This window comes from Rhea pennata, chromosome 3 (assembly GCF_028389875.1).
Source record: "Rhea pennata isolate bPtePen1 chromosome 3, bPtePen1.pri, whole genome shotgun sequence".
NCBI lineage: Eukaryota > Metazoa > Chordata > Aves > Rheiformes > Rheidae > Rhea > Rhea pennata.
Window position 1 is genome coordinate 101539609 of NC_084665.1, and position 19340 is coordinate 101558948.

Consider the following 19340-nt stretch of genomic DNA (forward strand, 5'->3'; position numbering starts at 1 on the left):
AAATGCTAACATCTCTGTCAGGACAGGATTTAGTTCACCAAGCTCTCTTCTGATACTGAGCAGCCAGTGCTAGCCTTCCTTTTTGTAATAAATGCTTAAAACACTCAGCTAGAAAGCGGGAATTCCTGGGTTCTTGGCCTCCTCAGTATAATAAAGAGCAGACCCTGACCCCCTGCCTCAGGGTGAGTACTTTTCACCGAGTAGCTGGAGCTGAGTCATCTCACAGCCAACTGCCATGAGGTCGAAGGGAGCACAAAGTAGCAGGACCCTAGGGAGTTCTTCACCACCAGGTATTTCCACAAGCTGAATGCTTCCCCACCAACACGATGGGGAAGCATACATGCATGCAGATAATGTCTCTTTTAGTGTCCAAAATTAAAGTTAATATCTACCCAAAAACAAAAAAATGTTTGCTAGATTCTAGTGGCTAATTCTAATTGGAATTTAAGCTGCCTGAATATAGCCCCAAGGCAGCAACATCAGGATTTAGGGGAGATATTTTAGCTTCAACGAATCTCTGCAAATACACGGAGCCCTCAAGCTCTTTTACTGACGCTGGAAGCTGTGCAGGATGCAGAAATGCCAAGGGAGTTCAAATTCGTCTCCTGCTTCCTTTCTGCTACATAGCAGGCAGAACACAGGAACAGAGGAACACGGAATAGGGCACAAGTATATATGTGAATCTGGTGCTCTCTGTTGGCAAGAGGCAATTTCAAAGAATATATTTGTCTGAGAGAGAAAGAGCGTTTAGTAAATCAGACAGTGAAGACTGAGACTGTCAGGAGTGCAGGACCAGATTTCTGTTCCTGGCTGTGCAGACCTACTGCGCAGAGCTGACGGCCTTTCACAATCACAGATGACTTTTTACTGTAAGGTCTGTCTTAGATATTCTTTGAAGACTCTTTACGTACAGAAACACTTTACAAATTGCAGAGGAAGTAACCATAAGAAAAGCATGCATTCTTGCAAACACTTTTTCATCCAGCTAAAATCAAGGACAGTTTGGCCACTCGAACAGAAAGTGCTAACAAATAGTTAAGTATGGAGTTAGAATGAAATTCAACTGTCTTAGATAAAGGTAATAATTTTTATTAATAGTGCAAACCTTTCATACACGTGGAAGGAACTTACACGTGCAAAACACATGAGGGCAGGAGATCACACTCCTTAAAGGATGGATTTATCTTTGACTTCTCTGAGCCTTTGTTATGCTAATGATAGATGGATATTCCTGAAATCCATTGCCTCTGTCTGTGTCTTACCCTTTGATTTCTTTATTAACTCTCCTCCCTTGTCACTATGTGTTCTTGTTAGTTCAGATCAGGTTTTGCAGCTTGCATCATGCTTAGCAATCGTTTACAAAAATGGTTACTTGAGTTTTCTAGCTTATGTGCATTCTCATCTTTGCTGTACTTTTCTGTCATTGCTGCTCTGGGTGAGCTGCCACCAGTCTGATTTTGATACTAACAGGAGGTTTCCTTTGTTCCTAGATTAGTCAAGGCAACTGACCTAATTAACCATTCCCAGCTCTCATTAATAAACATTGTTATGGTAGTTTGGGATAAACCTACACTAGAATACTAAATATTTTATCTAAAAATTTATTTTGTTTTCAGGCACTTACATAAACATCCTGAATTATGACGGCCCTGGGTGCCACTGACTTTGCTAAGACTGTAAATCTTTGGCATTTCTGTAGTCAAGATACATGTTTAGGTAAATAGTTGTGGATGTGGGTGGTTAACTACCCCACAGGGGCTGTTTGCAAACTTTGACCACCACACTACGAGTAGATGTCACTTTTAGTATCTTCATTACCTGCAAAAGCTGTTTGTAGCTCATAACGCATTTAAGGATATAAACAACATGGATTTAAGAGCAGAATGTATAGGTTAATGTAGCTCATCAGCTGTGAGGCTTCTGAATTAGAGAAAAACTAGTGAGTAAAGAACAAAAGAGATTACTCATGAATTTATTTTAATGTGAAGAGTGAGAGATTTTTTCTGAAGCACTACTTATTACTGCAGTGTGTAACTGCTTCATTATACGTTATTCAGTACAGGTATGTCTTGCAACATCTTGTGCTCTCTCTTGGGACTAGATATATTTGAAACAGCAGCATAATTTTGCTCAAGTGCTAGGCTCTGAACTCAGCTACAATTAAATATTCAGCAGTATTCCCTGTCTCTAGCTAGACTCGTGTAGTAGTTATGAAAGATTAATTCAGTGTTATGTTTCTGTTTAATGAAAGAGTTGAAGTAAGCATTCCTGTTAAAAATTACAGATTTCAGGTTTAGATGATTATGTTTTTATTATGCTTTTTAAAGGACACATAAGATAAATGATCTGTATAAAGTTACAATTTTTTATTGAGATCTTTCAGGATACCCTTCCTAGCATCTTAATTAGAGTCCTTCATGTAGTTTGTTGCTTTTTCCTTGCCGTTTCAAAATACATTGCGCAGATTTCTCAACTGGGCATGCCATAAGTGACCTGCAGAAGAACAGAGGGCATTGCATAACAGAATGGTACAAATTTACAGATCTTGCTGTATTTTATAGATGTTATTTATATTTTATTTTTAGTCAATATTAATATTTTAAATGATATGCAGATCTGGATGAGAAATAGTAGCTATAAGGCAATTTATTCTAGAAGTTCATTTATTCAAGAGTGTTCCAAAGGCAGGAGATTAAAGCAGAAAGTTCCAACTTGTGTACCACGCAGGTTTTTTACAGTTCTCTCTAACAAAACTTACATGCATTATTTATGAAGTTCATTCCAAGCATTGGTGTGGCATCTGAAAAGTAAACTCAACTGGCAAGTTTGAAGTCATAATCCTTTCAAAGCCAGACGTGAATTACAGATGATATTAATCAAAGAACAATAAATGGTGCGTGTTCAGTTATTGCTGTAAATATGACCTGATTGATGCTATCTGTGTTTTTCTCTGTGTTCTACAGAGCGCATTGATTTAGGAAGATATCTTTTGCCTAGTGTCATGAATGTCAGAACAATAGAAAAATGTACAAAAAGATTTGGGGATTGATGTGAACTGAAAGCTATTATCTGGTTTATTAGCAAGTTGGGGATTTATTTTTAATTATGATTTTGCTGTAAATATTGTTTGTAGTATTGTATCATTGGAGTTCTTTTTTGAATTTTGTTAATAGCTTTTATTTCAGCTGCATTAATTAGAAATTTAGAAGTGAAATTATAACCAGGCTTGTCTATACTCTCTTAGAAGAAAATAGGTTCAGCACTGTGGCTCTAAATAGATTGCCAGGACCTCAGATCCTGTTTCATAGGAAGAAAAGGCCTTAGCTCTTTTGTGGAGGCTCTTTGGGATCTTGGGATGTGGCAAAGCTGTGTGAAGAATTCCTCTGCCATTTATTCCTCTCTTCACCACTCATATCTGCCTCAGTTTACCAGCCTCTCAACTGTTCAACATGAGCTCTAGGCTTAGTTTGATCTGTTCCATAAATCAGGTTTACCGAATGGCCCTCTCTTCCAGCAATAGCTTCTGTTCAACAGGGGAATCTGTAAACAGGAGGACCTTGGGCTCAAGAGAAGCTGGATGGGAACTTCCCAGAATCACTGAAATATCTGCAGCAGGGCCCTCCGGACATCGTTTAGCTCAGCCTCCCACTCCAAGCACATCTGCCAACCCGAGGCCAAGGTCTAGTTGAGTCTTGAAAACTTCCAAGGATGGCTCCTCTGCCACTTTCCTGTGTAACCCGTTCCAGGATTGCACTCCTGTCCTAGCAAAAGACTTCCTCCTCACATGCACCCTGGGTCATATGCTGTGGATATTGCCACATGTTGTTCAGGCTACCACAACCAAAGCATCGTCTTTGTAGTTTCCCATCAAGTAATTGCAGGCAGCTCTTAGGTCACTTCTTAGTCTCCTCTTCAACAGATTAAACAAGGTCACCTCCATCAGCCTCTTCTCACTGTTCAAATGCTCTGATCCCTAACCATCTTGATAGTCCTCTGCCGGACCCTTTTCAGCTGCACCTTCCATATGCCTCTTGAACCAGGGGGCCAAAATTGGAGAAAATACTCGAGGTGAGACCTAAACAGTACTGAGTAAAGAAGATAATAATAACTTCCTTTAGTCTGTGGGCTGCACTCCTCCTAATATAGCCTCGTACGAAATTTACCTTATTCCCAAATGAGAGCATCTTGTTGGCTCATATTCATCCAGGCATCCACCAGGTCGTTTCAGCAGTGCGCCTCCCTAGTGTGTGACTTCCCAGCCTGTGCAGCACTCCGCGCTTTTACTTGATGACCTCCTACACAAGGCTGCTCCTGGCTTAGTCTTCCAGCTGCTCAATATCCCTGGAGGCGGCACCTCTGCTGGTCCGTGTGTCAGCCACCTATCCATAGCATTGCATCATCTGCAGATTTATTAAGTCCACTGTGCTGACAGAGGAAATGTATTGTTATGTCTGACTTGAAGTTGAAAAGGATAAGGAATGAACCGGACCCTGGTTACATTTGCCTGGTCTGTAACTTGCCTAAAAAGAAGTGTCCCTTGTAATGCATCCCAGATGTTCATCTATCTGAGAAGCAGCAGTCACTGTAGCGTTTTCAGATTCTTGAATGACAGTCAGTGGCAATTGCGTGTTAAAGGAAGAAAAAAATGAAGGGTTGAAATTCAATTATTCTTTCTGTTTTGAAACACTAATTAACTGTTGTACAGTTCTCCTGTCGGAGAGCCAGCTGCAGTGGGCTCTTATTACCATCACCAGCAGGCCAAGAGTTGAATACAAAAGGAAAGCAACTAAAGAAAATGGGAATTCTGACTGAGACAAAGGCTATACAATAAGTATAAATTATCTAATATTGTGTATTTTGTATCAGTAAGAAAAGGAAATTCATCTGATCTTCTGTTTACTGAGCCAGGAGAAACTTGCAGTGCTGTAGAGCTGATATCCAACAGTCTTAAAATAGGCCTGTTTTATATCATTTAACAATGTTAGATGGTAGAGATGGTATTGTTACTTAAGAGTTTAAAGAAATAACTCCTTTTAGAAATTGATTAGTGCGTATATAGAATAAACCAAAGACTACATTCAGTGGCAATGTCATTCAGAAAATGATACAAATGTAGAGTTTAAATTCATAACACTATAATCATTGGTATGATATGATTAAATCACCCAGTTAAATGAATCCAGTGTAAATTTTACATGCCAAAGTGCAGTGTCAGAAGGCACCTGCGGTTGGGGGTATCCACCAAAAATATAAAATACTTATAAATTTTTTTGATACAATTTCAAGCTGTTTGAGATTGGCACCTTTCTTGAATGTGAAAATCTATTTGCATCTTGTTTACAAATATGCTTTTAGTGTCTGCTTTGTGTGTACACCTTGTGTGCCTTATGTGTTTTATTTCATGTGTATATCTTTATTCTAGCCACCTTAATACATGCATAACTTTGTCTTCCCATATATTATAGATAGTTATCCAGTCCTTGCATATCTCAATTTCATATAATTTCTGCATACAAAAGTATGATTTTTCAGCATGCAGGTGATAATACAGACCAATTCCTCCAAAGAAGATCCATGTAGAAAGGTGGGAAGTGCCAAATGGTAGTTCTGTTTTGGGTGGTTTAACAACTCAGCCAAAATAATGGCAAAGTTTTAGTGAGTTTTACTGTTTACATTTCAGGATTATAATGATGAAATTCGTCAGGAGCAGCTGAGAGAACTCTCATATTTGAATGGTTCGGAGGATTCAGCACGTGGACGGGGCATTCGAGGAAGAGGAATCCGCGTGCCGCCTGCTGCTCCTTCAAGGTGTGTTAACATGAGCTGTTTTGCGGCTAGTTTTAGAAAGTGTAAACACTAGTATAACAAGTCTGAATAGAAGCAGATCACATACATGTCATGATCAGTGAACCAAAATGTTTTTCTTTTGAGAAACTGTCTAATCTATATTGTGCCAGATCCTGTAACCTACAGTTCAGAGGTTATAGTGGGTGGTACACTACAAATAGCAGACTACAAATCAAATCAGATTATGAAGCCAGTGAAATCCTCTTTCTAGGAAAAAATATTCTGGGCTGGCACAGAGTTAGTGTTATTGTGGGTATCATGAAATCCTGGTCAGTACAAGAGCATTCTGTGCTATAGTCAGAGAAGGCTGCATAGCTCAGATGACACTTTATTTGCCAAACAATGACATATTTGATGGGTACATTTTATGCATAATATTATATCTATATTATACATATTACCTTATGTATTATTTGTTCTATGTGTTATCAATTCTGTATGGGTTACACTGACATCATCTAAAAATGTTGATATATGAATTTGTTTCCTGAATTCCTCCAAGTGCTTTTTCATATGTTGGCAACAGATAGCTCTGTCTTTGTTAATAAGGCCCATATATACTCTCAATACTCTCTTTCAGAATAATTTTTCACTGTGAACCCTTGAGAAATTAGCTGCCTAAGGCATCTAAATTATCTAGTGACTTCTAGGCCTCCATAGAGATCATTTAAAGATGGATCCTAAGGAATCCACTTTTATTTCAGAGGAGATGGAATAGGGACCTTCCCTATTCTAAACAATGGAGGAGTCCAGAACATCACCGTAACAGACTGCCAGTTTTTAAATTACCTTCAAAGCATACTCAGTGGGATGCTGGCCCCCATTTCTTGCAATACACCTTATTGGTTCAGTCAGTTGTGTAGAAAGTGGGATTTTGGATACTTACTCTACCTACAACTCCAAAATCCCAGGAGACTGTTTTAGAGACATTCTGCTGAAACTGAGCCAAAGCCCAGCTACAAGCACAAGAATTACAGTTGAAAAAATCAAAATATTTGGAGAGGATGCCACCCCTGGACACCATTCCTCCCAACTGGTTGCCCTGCTTACTAGGATTAACATAAGAGCCTCTCCAAAAGGCAGTTCCTTGAGGTATAACTCTAAAAACATTTCAAATGAAATCTAAAGCTAAATTAGCATAAAATTGGCTACTAGTAGTAAAATAAGGAGCATGAAAAGCTATGGTTTTGACTTTCTCAACAGTGAATGAACAGTAGCTCATACCACGAGGGAAACGAGTTCTGTTTCCAGCTCTGGACGTGGCTGTTAAGTGATGCCAGTCGTGTCACTCAAGATCATATGGAGCATTTGCATAGTCTTCACAAAGCACAGCATGCCCAAGAGCATACTTCTCTGAAAGAAAACTCAAAGCTTGCTTCCCTCATATATCCCTTTCTAATTCAGGGTGTAGTATAATTACCAGACCTTGTTTGTAACCTGTAACAGCTTCTCCTTCTGACATACTGATTAGTACAGCATGAAGGCGACAACGTAAAAGAATGGGAAGATGCTGAACTTCTCTGTGCTTATCTGTAATCACTGATCTCTTCACTGTGGGGAAAGCAGAATCGTATGCTACTCTTCCCCTCTGCTTCACTAAATTAAATAAGAAGGAAAGTGCTTACTCTCCCTTGGTGTCATTGCTCTGCTTTGCCTTGCCATGTGCTTTTCTGTCATCTACCATACTCTTCTGCTGATCAGTCCCAGCCATCAATAAAAAGGAGGCTGCAAAAGATGACTGCTTCTGTAGTTTGAGATCAGGAGGTGTAAGTCCTCACTTTCTTCTTGCTCTAGCACTACTTTAGAGTAACTCCACAGAACTGAATGACATTGATCCAGGATCAGGTTTAAAAGTCATTGGATGGCTTAAAAATAATGCTTTTCCATAACACAGTTCCTCCTGAGGTACGGCCTAAAAGCACTTGGCTGCCAAAACCCCAGTTATACGTTCTTTAAATAGTAGTAAAAAAAATACGAGCCTTTAAAATGAGATAACGCTTACATGCCCTTGCTTGATGTGCACACCAAAATACTAATTTCTTTTACTCTCTAGGGGTCGTGGGGGTGCCATTCCTCCACCCCCACCTGGACGAGGTGCTCAAGCCCCGAGAGGAGCCCCAGTGACACGTGGAGCCCTCCCAGTTCCTCCAGTAGCAAGGGGTGTTCCCACCCCACGGGCACGGGGCGCTCCAGCTGTCCCTGGATACAGACCACCCCCGCCACCTGCACATGAGGCATATGAAGAATACGTAAGTAACTGCATGCATTAATAATAGATGTGAGCCCCACTTCTGTGGCTCACAAATTCAAGTACTCCTGAATTGGAAGACTCTAGTCCAGTAATTCCTCTCTTTCTACAACATACCTCATACTGGTATATCATAGCCTGAGTGATGTAATGTCTGCAAGCCTGTGTTTTGGGTGATGTGAGTTCCTATAGTTTTTCACAGCTTAGTTTAGGGTATGGAAAGGTCATGCTGATTAGCTCTTAGCGTAACACAAAAGAGTCATACAGATATTCTATAGACTGTATTATAGCTAAAAGACATTACTTACAGTAGGCAGGTTCTTAGGAGTAGTAAATTATGTCCTTTGTGAGAAAATAAGATTTATTTTTGTTCTTCTGAATCCTTTTTATTACATATAAATAGATATATGTTACATATGAATAGATATATGTGTATATTCGCTTGCATTCAAAATCAATTGTAAATGCATAACAGAAATAGAAATCCAGGTAATTTTCATGAAAACTGATACAATGATGCATATTAACAAGTGGCAGTACTAACTGTCACCTTTTCTTATGAAGTGTTATAAATAATTGTGCTGTAAACATCAAAGCTTTCAAGTGATCCTCATTAATGTTCCCTTCTGGAACTATCACCATAACAACAGATATTCAAGTAGAGGAGAAAGTGCCATCAAATATAACTGACTTTTCCTAACTGTGGCAAATCTAAACATAAGATGAACATCTATTTGCTCCATAATCCTAATTTTAAACTATCATTAGGAGAACCATTGAGAAGATACAGATCCTACTCAATTAGAGATTTTCTTGGAATATAAGAAAGAAACTGAAAAAAAAAAATCATTTTTGGTAAATCTTTACCCAACCATCTATATTTGTAGAATAGGGGTTAGATCGTGGCCACTTCAAATCAGGGTGAAATTTCTAACATCCAGGTTAAAAGTAAAAGTACCTCCTCATATTTAGTGACAAAGGCACGAAGGAAAAGGCAAATATATATATATATATATATATATATTTATATATATTTATATATATATATTTATATTTTTATATATATATATATATATATATATATATATATATATATCAGTTTTATGACCTAATAGTGTGTTTGGTAGGGTGACACAAATTCCATAAATGCTAAAAGTCACAACTGAATATCAGGAGCAAAAAAGAGGAAAACAGTCAGTCTCTGTTCTGCGCCTTGTCATTATTTGCCTCAACACAATTTCCATCTCTAAATAAAAAGCCCTGATGAAAAAAGGAATTTACGAAAGTATATTGTCCTTTGTAGATAGTATATTATCTCTTGGTCTCAAAGTGTGTGAGGTCCTGTTGTGTGCAGAACTGCATCTCTTCCCCACCCATGAGTGACAAATTTCAAAGCAGAATCCTTGCAATTTGAGATTAAAAATATAAATGAAAGAAATCCTTTTTTTTCATCTCTAGTGCTAATAAATATCCTAGGGCAGAGGGCACTCTTTAGGGGGTATTTTTTTCACCTTTTCTGGAAGGCTAATGTACAGAAAGCAGGTGGAAAGGTTGAGGCAGCTAGAATATAAAATGGTAAGAAAACATTCAGCCAGTTCCCTGTTGTTTTGACATGCTTACACTCTCAGGAACACGAAATAGACAAAATTTAAAGGGTCGTTTTCGTTTGTAAGGAATTATTCCTTAAAACAAACAAATGGGTTCCCATTTCTTTTTTGCCTACTTATGCAGTAGCAAGAAAGATATTCACATGTTTTGGAGAGCCTTTGGTCTCTTAGGTCCTTTCAACACGTGTGTTCTACAGCTGGGAAAATATGGGCTCCCCAGACTGTCTGTCCATGCAATGAAAATCTCTTGCCATTTTGGAGAGAATTATATGAGTGTAATCCAAATACTATTTCATCTTGATATTCTACGGACTGAGATAATAATTAATCCTCCGTTGGTGTGCAGGTGGAAGGAAAATTTCAAAGTCACATCAAATAAATATATGAATTTGTAAATAATATTTTAGGGGAAAGACTTTTAATTTTACACGAAAGAATCAACACAGTTTTTCTTTCTGAATAAACCATTACATTACATATCTTACTGAATTCTACTAACAAGTGAATCTATTCATTGACTAGCAACAACTGTCGAATGTAGTTGTTGTTCTTTTGCACTGAACCTTAGAGATGAAAAACTAATTTATATTGAATAATTCATCCAATAAACTTTATCTCCTTTTCTGTTTACAGGCTATCCACAAGCATATTACAATTTCTATGTGTTTAGTGTCTTCATTTTTGACTACAGTATTTCACCCTCAAGTTTTGTCTAGTATATGAAAGCACCTTTGGTCGGATTAGTTATGCATATGAATGCAATGTCACATATTGAGCCGTATTTTTTATTTTTCTTTACTCTAGTAAAATGTAATCATTTGAATGTTAAGTTGAAAGTGAACCTCAAGAAATAGAATAGGATGGTTGTAGCAGACTTTTTAAATGTTTAAACAGTGTTCCTGAAAAAATCTCTGAATATTTGCTGAGTTATACTAATCAGAGATTATATTGACTGCTCAAATCTTGAAGTATCTAACTATTCCAATCAGCTTTGATAAGCATTCAAAAGTTTGGATCACTCCTCTGATTATCTAATATATAAATATTTTGAGGTTTGCTGATGGCCTTCGTGAGAGTATTTGAAAGAAAATGCATAAAGATTTCTCAAGAAAATTGAAGTCTTGATGCAGTGAAGAACTTACGCACATTTAGCATTTTGAAAGTAAAGCCCAAAGAAAGGAAAAATAATTTTCAATAGCTTTCAGAAAAGAAGAGGGCTACATAGGCATGTGTTCATTTGGGCATCTTGCAGGGGAAAGAGGAGTTACACACCTCCCTCCTTTACTTGCTTATGTAACAGATAAATAGCTTTTATTGGGAATAGCATAAATAATATCTCTGAGCAATTTCTGAAAACTACCTGCAGAAGGTGACACAGAAGGAAGGAAGAAAGGAAGTACAGACATAAAAGTATATGCAGAGGAAAGAAATAGTGACCACATGAACTTTCCTCATTTAAAAAAAAAGTTCATTGTGGATGAATTTGCATGGAGCACTTAACTACTGTGCAGTTTCTGGGATCAAACAGATTGGGTTTGGTTTGTGTTTTTGGTTTTGGTTTGGTTGGTAAATGGTTTGTGACCTACTATTCAAAGTAACAAACCTTAGCTCCCTTTCTATTTGAGGAGAGGTCCACTACAGCGCAATTCACAGAAGTTTGAATTGGCCATTTTGAACTTTCCTCTGAAGCAGCTTCTTTCACAAAGCTGAAATAAGCACTTGTCATTAGACAACCCTCTGAGACATAATTTAAACCTGTAATCCACAAGCAGTACTGGACTTAAGATGTCTTTAGCTGCTGAAAAGTATTCAAAACTGTTATAAAACTGGCCTTCTCGACCTTGCCTTCTGGTTATTTTATAGCAAACTACATGGTGCTGTTCCCCATTTCATGCATTATGGATCATACTCACAATCCTCCCACTAATGCTGTACACAAGTTCAATTCAATTACTGCCTAATACTTCTTTCCATGTATAGCAACACATGACAGTACCAGATGGCAGCAATGGCTCACTTACAGAGTACTCCAGGAGTACTGATTTACCACGGAGCTGTACAGTGCTTTTATTGCTACTCAAAGGATGCTGAAGAGCCTGAACGGGATGAAGGGGAGGGCTGGAAGGCCAGCAGGTTCAACTGGAGCTAATGAAAAGAGGGCTATTTGAAATTTATCAAATTAAATTTGTAAATTAAATTACTATTCTACATTGCATTAGGCAGACACTTTTTGAGTAGAAGGAACAGTACTGGAATTGCATTTTAATTGCCTCTCTTAAGCTTGCATCTTGTGCGGTTGTGGTTTTAGGTATTAGATATATCTGCTCGACAGCTGATGACTGATCTGCACCTCTGATAATGTTTCTATATCAGTGATCCAAGCTAGGAGGTGGTAAATAAAAATCAGTTCAAACATTGTTTCAGTTTTTTATCATCACCTTTATTGACAAGGCCAATGGGATGATTGATTTTGTGTCATTTTTTCATGATTTCTTTAGTTGAACACCTGCTTTTATCATCTACCTGAAATATAGCAAGCAAAATTAACACAGGTATCATTTTTACAAATTGAGGGGGGATTTCTGTAGTTTTTTCTCAACAGGAAGAGGCAATTTTAAAGGCAAAGGTTTTGTTGGCAACTTGCGAGAAAACAAAAAGACGATAGAGCAGATTGATTGACATTCATGATTTACACAGCAGGGTAAGAGCAAGAAGTGCTTGAATAGATCCTGCACAGGAAGGAGTATCCTACTGAGGCAATAAAGCTAATGTTCGCGCAATGTATTCTAATCTGAACATCTGAACATCCAGACTTTTTAACTTGATTAAAGCTAAATATTTGAAGGGTGCTTAGCTCAAGTGCAACCCAAAAATAGAGTTGGTTTCGGATCATGTTTTGGAAGATATTTGAATTAGGAGCTATATTTCTGTCTTCTGAATCAGAAGCTAGTAATGAGTTGTGCAGTGGTATTTTTCTTTACATTTTTAAGGGCTATGGTAAGCTTTGCTAAAGAGATCTTTTGTGAGTCTAGAAATAACCTAGCACTTGTCTATTACCTGAAACACAGAGAATATTTGCCAATTGCAGATAAAAAACAGAATAAATTTGAGACTAAAATGCCTATTATATTTAATTTTCACTTGTATTTGAGTTGTCATTTCTGGATGAAAAAGAGAGGCGTTTTAAATAAGTATGATAGGATTCTAAGGAAATGAGGGGAACTGAGAATTCAAGTTAGTGTTTTATCAGATGTTTATGCACTGCTTTAGCCAAAATGAAACACAAAATTACTCTGCCAAATTTCCAGCACAATCAGAGGATGGAATAAGAGGACGTAAGAAGATGGAATATCACACTTCTCTGCAATATTTTTAACATATTAAATATGTAAGACTTTTCTACATCCTGTACTGAAAGCCACTCATGTTAATATGAATACCTACATGAATTTGTTGTATTTACAAAGAAATATATAATTTGATTGCAAGAAATAGGCCAGTCTATTGAGATACTTGGAAGTATCTCAATAGACTGAGATACACCTAGAAGTGTCTAGGTCTAGGGCAGCTAGATTAAAGAGCATTTTTAAATGCAAATATTCTTTTTTACCCTTCATTTTACTGATAAAATTGGCCAAACATACCTTCTGGTTATCTTCCAAAACGTGTGAAGAGTAACGTTTTTATAAAGTCACAGAAAAAGAACCACACAATAAGATAGATTGTGCTTTTAATGTCATGCTGCTCTTTCTGTCATTTCAAGCTATTTAAAATGAAAGCAAATGTCACATTCAACTGTTTATTCTAAACTCAATGGTTATTTACATTTTTCAATAGTTTTCAAACAAACCGAAACAACTATGCTCATGTTTATTCAGTAGCAAGCTAGACAATGAAAAGACTGACAATAAGAAGCATTCTGTTACACTTTAACATCTTAAAAAGAATAATCAACATTCACGTGTGATCCCAAATTTGTGGTTGTGGAGGCTTTGTTTAATATTTTAAGCCGGAACTCTTTGAGCATTTAAAACCATTCTCTCATCTACTTTCAATGCAGATAGAAACTGCATTGAAAGACCTACACTTCTGCTTCATGACGTGTTTGCACCTATATTATATTAGTGCTTTTAATGAATATGTTAAACTGTGGAACTGTTACTTGATTCTGCTATTTTTAAAGTCAATTCTTATAATCCCAATAGGACAGTTTAAGTGAGAGTGAGACCAGGATAACTCTGGAGATTTGTTCCAAACCTTCAAATAGTGAAATATATTGGACATGGGAATCTGCATAGCTGAACAACAAATTGATTATATATGATTGATTACCTATTTATGTCCAAGGCATTTAGATAAAGAGCTAAGCTATATTCAGCTTACATCTACTGTGACTCGAAAAATCAGGTTTTATTTTACTATAACAGCAATAAACAGGGTAATGGTTATACAATTGGAAAGACTCTGTCAGACTTTAGAAGAATATTGTGAACTATGGTCTCATGAAAGTAAAGTGTATTTTTGCATTAGTTATTCAAACTATGGTGAATTTGGTCTGTTGATTGTATAAATATATTCATTCTGAAAAATTCAGCAACATAAACACAGAATTAAAGTAGTGGAAACATCTTTGTTTTTTTCTAAGAAGAAAAATCACAGACAGCATAAAACTTCAATGTCTAAAGACCTGAAGTTTTAGATTTTTTTTTGCTTACTCCTGCAAAGTCTACTTTGGGTCATATTCTTACAGATGATAATCTGAACAAATATTCCATGAAACCAAAGCATTGGAGAGCAATCCATCAATAAATTACTCACAAGCTGACAATGTGCTCAGAAGTAGACTTTCCAACATCATTTGCTTGATTTGAGTGCAATAATCATTTACATTCAATAGACTAAACTTTAGTCATAAAATATATAAAACTGTAACTTGTGCTCATAAATGCTCCAGAAAGATCTTGTGAAGCAAAAATTCTACCGTTCTCTTCTTCATGCTGTTCTTATTTTTCAAATATGATTCTCTCCTTAACATTAGGTATCAAGTTTTCAGTCCAAGAATATTTTCTGTGCTAAAGAGTTTAAAAGAAAATGCTTATGTAGCTGTGTATGTTTTAGGATTATTCCTGATGTTAATACAACTACAAACTAATAAATATTTATATTGGTTATACACAGATCTAAAGGAAGGGCATCTCTCAACTGATCATCCAGCCTTTCTTTGGTCCTTAAATATTCATAGTGTAAGCTGTTATATTCATAAATGTAAAATATATTCAAAATATATTCAAAATGTAAAATATATATGGAGTATTCTCCATAGATACAGCATTTGCCTACATCATGCAGTACACCATTCGATCATGAAACAGTTTGACTGTTGAGGAGCCTACTGCCAAAAATACTTTTCTAATGTTAATTACATGTGTCCCAACTTCTCACTTAGCTATTTATTTCACAGAGAACAGATTCCCTGTTGGTACAGTATTACTCCTGGGCTCTCACTGGTTAAATGTCTTCATGAGACTGTATTGCCACCTATGTTTGTTTTTCATTCTGATGGCAGGTTGCAAAGGTGAGATACAGTTTGTGTGCAAGTTCGTACAAACTAAGTAGATCACTGCTAAAGAATTAGGGCAAGTACAACTTTATTACAGTTGTTGAAAGTTAAATTACTGTGTGAGTTCAGCTGAAATGGAAGGATAAGGGTTTTTCTTAGAATTTCTTATCCAGATTTAATCCACTGAGATACTAAAATGTTAAACAGTTTTGGACTACAAGGTTCATCATCACTGGTGAGTTCCTGGGGAGCCAGGCACACATATCAATTCTGTAGTAATGAGGAAAGCTGACAGCACACTGCTATTTCGTGCAGTTTGGTAAGCACAGAAACTTCATCTGTGCCAGACAATTGCAGAAGTCTTTAGTCCTGGATTCAGGAAAGGATCTGGGTGACAACATGCTATGGCACCCAACAGCATCACACCAGCCTTTCCTCCAGCAGGCCAGGTTTACTCATGTATAGTTCAGCATAGCCTTGCAGGAAACACAGATTAGTGACTTCTTATTATAATAGGTAAACAGAATGCTCTTTATATAAGTAGACTTTGTGCCTATCAACAGAGTACTACCATTCTGTGTATTATATTTATTTGATAGGAACCTTCCTATTGCTAAAACATGGGCTTTATTAATACAGTAAATACATAGTTCAGGAAGCATATTATATTAAATGAAAACCATTATGAATTGTTTCAAAATATTATTGTAGTTCTAGTGAAATTTTAAGGCTATGTATTTGAAAAATATGTCCTGTTACAGAAAGCTTTCATCAGAGATTCATCTATCTTCCACTTTTCAGGTCATTTATGATTTATTGTCATCTTATTGCAAAAAATGCTTCTTTATGAAACTCCAGTGATATCTGTTAGCAACTGCACTTAAAATCAAAGATAAATACTACAAAATACAGTTATGTTTCACTCTCTGTAGCAGAAAGTGTTGATAAACCTTTTAGCTAGTTGCCTCTAACCATATACATAATGCTTACTAAGGCTAATTGAAAAAGTTTATTTGTATTTGGTGCCATAAAAGGCCTGAAAAGTAGACTTGTATGCCTAGAATTTCTTTTCCCTCTTTATGTTCAGTGCACTTGCAACTATGAAATTCAGATATACATAGGAAGAGAAAGACTTGGGCTAGGTGAATTGTCCTGCATATTTGGGTGCAGAAGCACTATGCATATTCTTGACATATATATCTACCTGTGCCTAGCTTTTCACAGACATAGGATTGCATATATATAGATATATATATACCCTATGTGTATGTTGGTATAGAGAAAGCTGGCTTAAGCTATGAATGCAGGCTATGTGCAGACATGTGGCAGCAATTGCTTCCTGTGATGCAGCAGATAAAATGCTGCTATTGGAAGGAGAAGGGAACATGACTCTGCAACTGCCTTAGCCTTTTCAATAAGTCTTTGTTTGGGTATAGAGATACATGCTTACATTCTGATACAAACATGCATATATGTTATCCATAGCTACATCACAGAAAAATATGATTCATCTCTTCCAGCACATCTGTTTATACAGACTTTGTATTATGCAGAGCTCCGTTGCAGCCAGCAATATGATGCATATGAAGAACCAGTCTGAAAGTAATAAAATGTTTAAAGCATATATTTTCTTTTACAAGCGTACAGTTTTGGAGAAAAAAATGTTTATCTGCTGTCTCCTTTCTAACAGATATGTTAGAAATTTGTTTTCCTATTATCTTCAATAGACCATTGATACAGACACAAGTAATCATTCTCAGTATTGTCTGTATCTGAAACCAGACTAATTCAACCGAACTGCAGCAGCAGAACTGTGGCTCTGTGTTAGGAAGATAGACTGCTGAGACACTGAAAAGCTGCTACCGATCTATGCTAGATTAAAGAATGTTTGATGGTCCCCAGTTCTTGTTTTGGAAGAAACAGTGAATGATAAATTCTTATCCATCTACCTGTGATACCATTAGTATGTATAATCTAGCGTTATATCTTTTAGATAGAAATAATCAGGTGAAATTTAGGAAAAATGTATTTGTTCTCTCTACTTTCTTTTTGTGGGAAATGGTTAAACATTAATACAGTTTTGTAGCAGAGTCAGGGATATATCCTGGGACTCTTCAAAGTGGAAGGAAGTAAAGCCACTAGCAAATATTTAATGAATAGTTCTACTTCTGTTATCAGATGGATTGGACAAAGTACAAAGCATTTTTTCCATCTTTAACATCTTTAGCAATGGTAGTATTAAAGTGACTGCCATTTGCATGACTACCAGATCAGATTAGTAGGTCAATATGGTTCTCAAAAATGTTCATTTTAAAAACAATCGAATCAGTTATACTGTGTCAAGAATGCAAACTTAGTGTGTCTCTTTAAACCGTAGCAAAAATGTTGAGAAAATTGATCTTGCTGTGAAACATAGCACCTTAAATTTGACCTAGAGGGCTCTTGGAAAGTATAGTAATCACTAGAAGCGGGAGATGAACTAGAATGACTCCAGGACGATAAAGTGGAAGACTAGAGATGAAAAATGTTCTTCCTCCACACAGACTTGCTCTTTTTTTCCTGAAGAAATTATGGTTGCCTGTGTTTTAATAGCTTCTGTGGTCATTATAAGTGCTATTACTCATAGACGGTTAATCGGTCTCTTTGACTAGGTAGTGTTGTTTTGTAGCTCTTACTGGAGGCTATAAAAATGTGTGGAGAGTAGCATTCAAAATCATATAGTATAACATTTGGTAAGTAAAATTAGATAGGTGAACATTTTTTGTATATTAGTATCGTGAGAATGCATAAGTATCCTGAGAACACTCTTGCAGACATCCCCCATTGCCACCCCATGAAGTACAGTAAAACTGCAGTTCCCTGGTTCTCCAGCTCAGGGTATTTGACCAAGTGGAGGGCATAACTCAAGGCAGAACTGAGTACCTGTTCCTGACAAGGTGCTTGAGCTGTAACCTAGATGTTCATATAGTTCTCCAACTTTTTAGACCAACCACAGAGCTTCTGTGATGAAAATATTTATCTTTTTGGTAATATACTGTCACCAACTCTTTTGATAACCAAATGTCTGTCAGATGGCTGGAAATAATCTACATGTGAATGAGGGCAGAGCAGCCTGAATGTGAGAGACTCCTGTTGTCTTTCATTTGTGCTCTTCATGCCGTGGTTGTTTGGCCTTGTATTCTTACTGTACATCCTTCTCAACTGCACAGTTCCAAATTTTTAGAAAACTGAAGCTAAAAAAAACCCTCAAAGATCTCAGAAGTGAATCCTGTTTTGAGGTAAAGTATAAACTGATCCCCTGTAAGTAGGTATTTTAATATTTTAGTTTCTTTTTCTCTATAGATATTAATATGTATTCTAACAGGGCTGTGTTAGCTAGAGACGATATGCAATTTTTACCCTTTTCTTGGGGAAAATTCATAGAAGAACTGATTTTACAAACTAGTAATGATTTTAGTGCAGTCCTATGCAATATGGAGATAGTTGAAATATTAAAATTGACAGTCTTGATGAAAGAAAAGGAGTATAAACAAATAAAAGTAAGTCAAGGTTGTGCAAACCAGGCTATAGAGAAGAGGCAGAAAGGGCTTTGTTTCTTTTCATTGCTGGGTTAAATCTCCCCAGATTTAAACATGGACATTCCAGCTGGGAGGGAAGAAGCAGAGATTAATTGAAAAGCAAATATTGACTCTGAGTAATCTATTAAATAAATTAGAAGCCACAATACTTTTGCCATTTTTTCACTTTCCTTTAACTGCCCTTTCACTTTCTTGCAAGACCATCCTTTGAGTAAATACCCTAAACAAATAAGTCCAGAAAGTAATTCTCATTCAGAGTCCCCCTAACTCCAAAAAAGCAATGTTTTTCATTATGTTTCATTAATTTCACTCCTGTTTCTTTTCATTTTTTTTTTCTTTCCCCTAGAGAGTGAAAAAAAAGAGCTCTCTGGTGCAGCTGATTTGTCTTGTATTTGAGTGTTTGACTTATTTTGTTTAGTACTGGAGTGTAATTAGTAAGTTGCACTACATGAATTTTGGCTGCAGTCACTAACTGTATAGCTGACTTAGTGCTTAATATT

At 36.7% G+C, this 19340-nt stretch overlaps 1 protein-coding gene across 1 annotated transcript in view; it reads left to right on the forward strand.

Moving 5' to 3' along the window:
- KHDRBS2 (KH RNA binding domain containing, signal transduction associated 2) overlaps positions 1–19340 on the forward strand; it is a 362692-nt gene that overhangs the window by 233515 nt on the left and 109837 nt on the right. Inside the window, exons 5-6 of the mRNA XM_062571095.1 lie at positions 5681–5808; positions 7901–8096. Coding sequence (XP_062427079.1) covers positions 5681–5808; positions 7901–8096 — 324 coding nt within the window. The remainder of the gene's footprint in view (positions 1–5680; positions 5809–7900; positions 8097–19340) is intronic.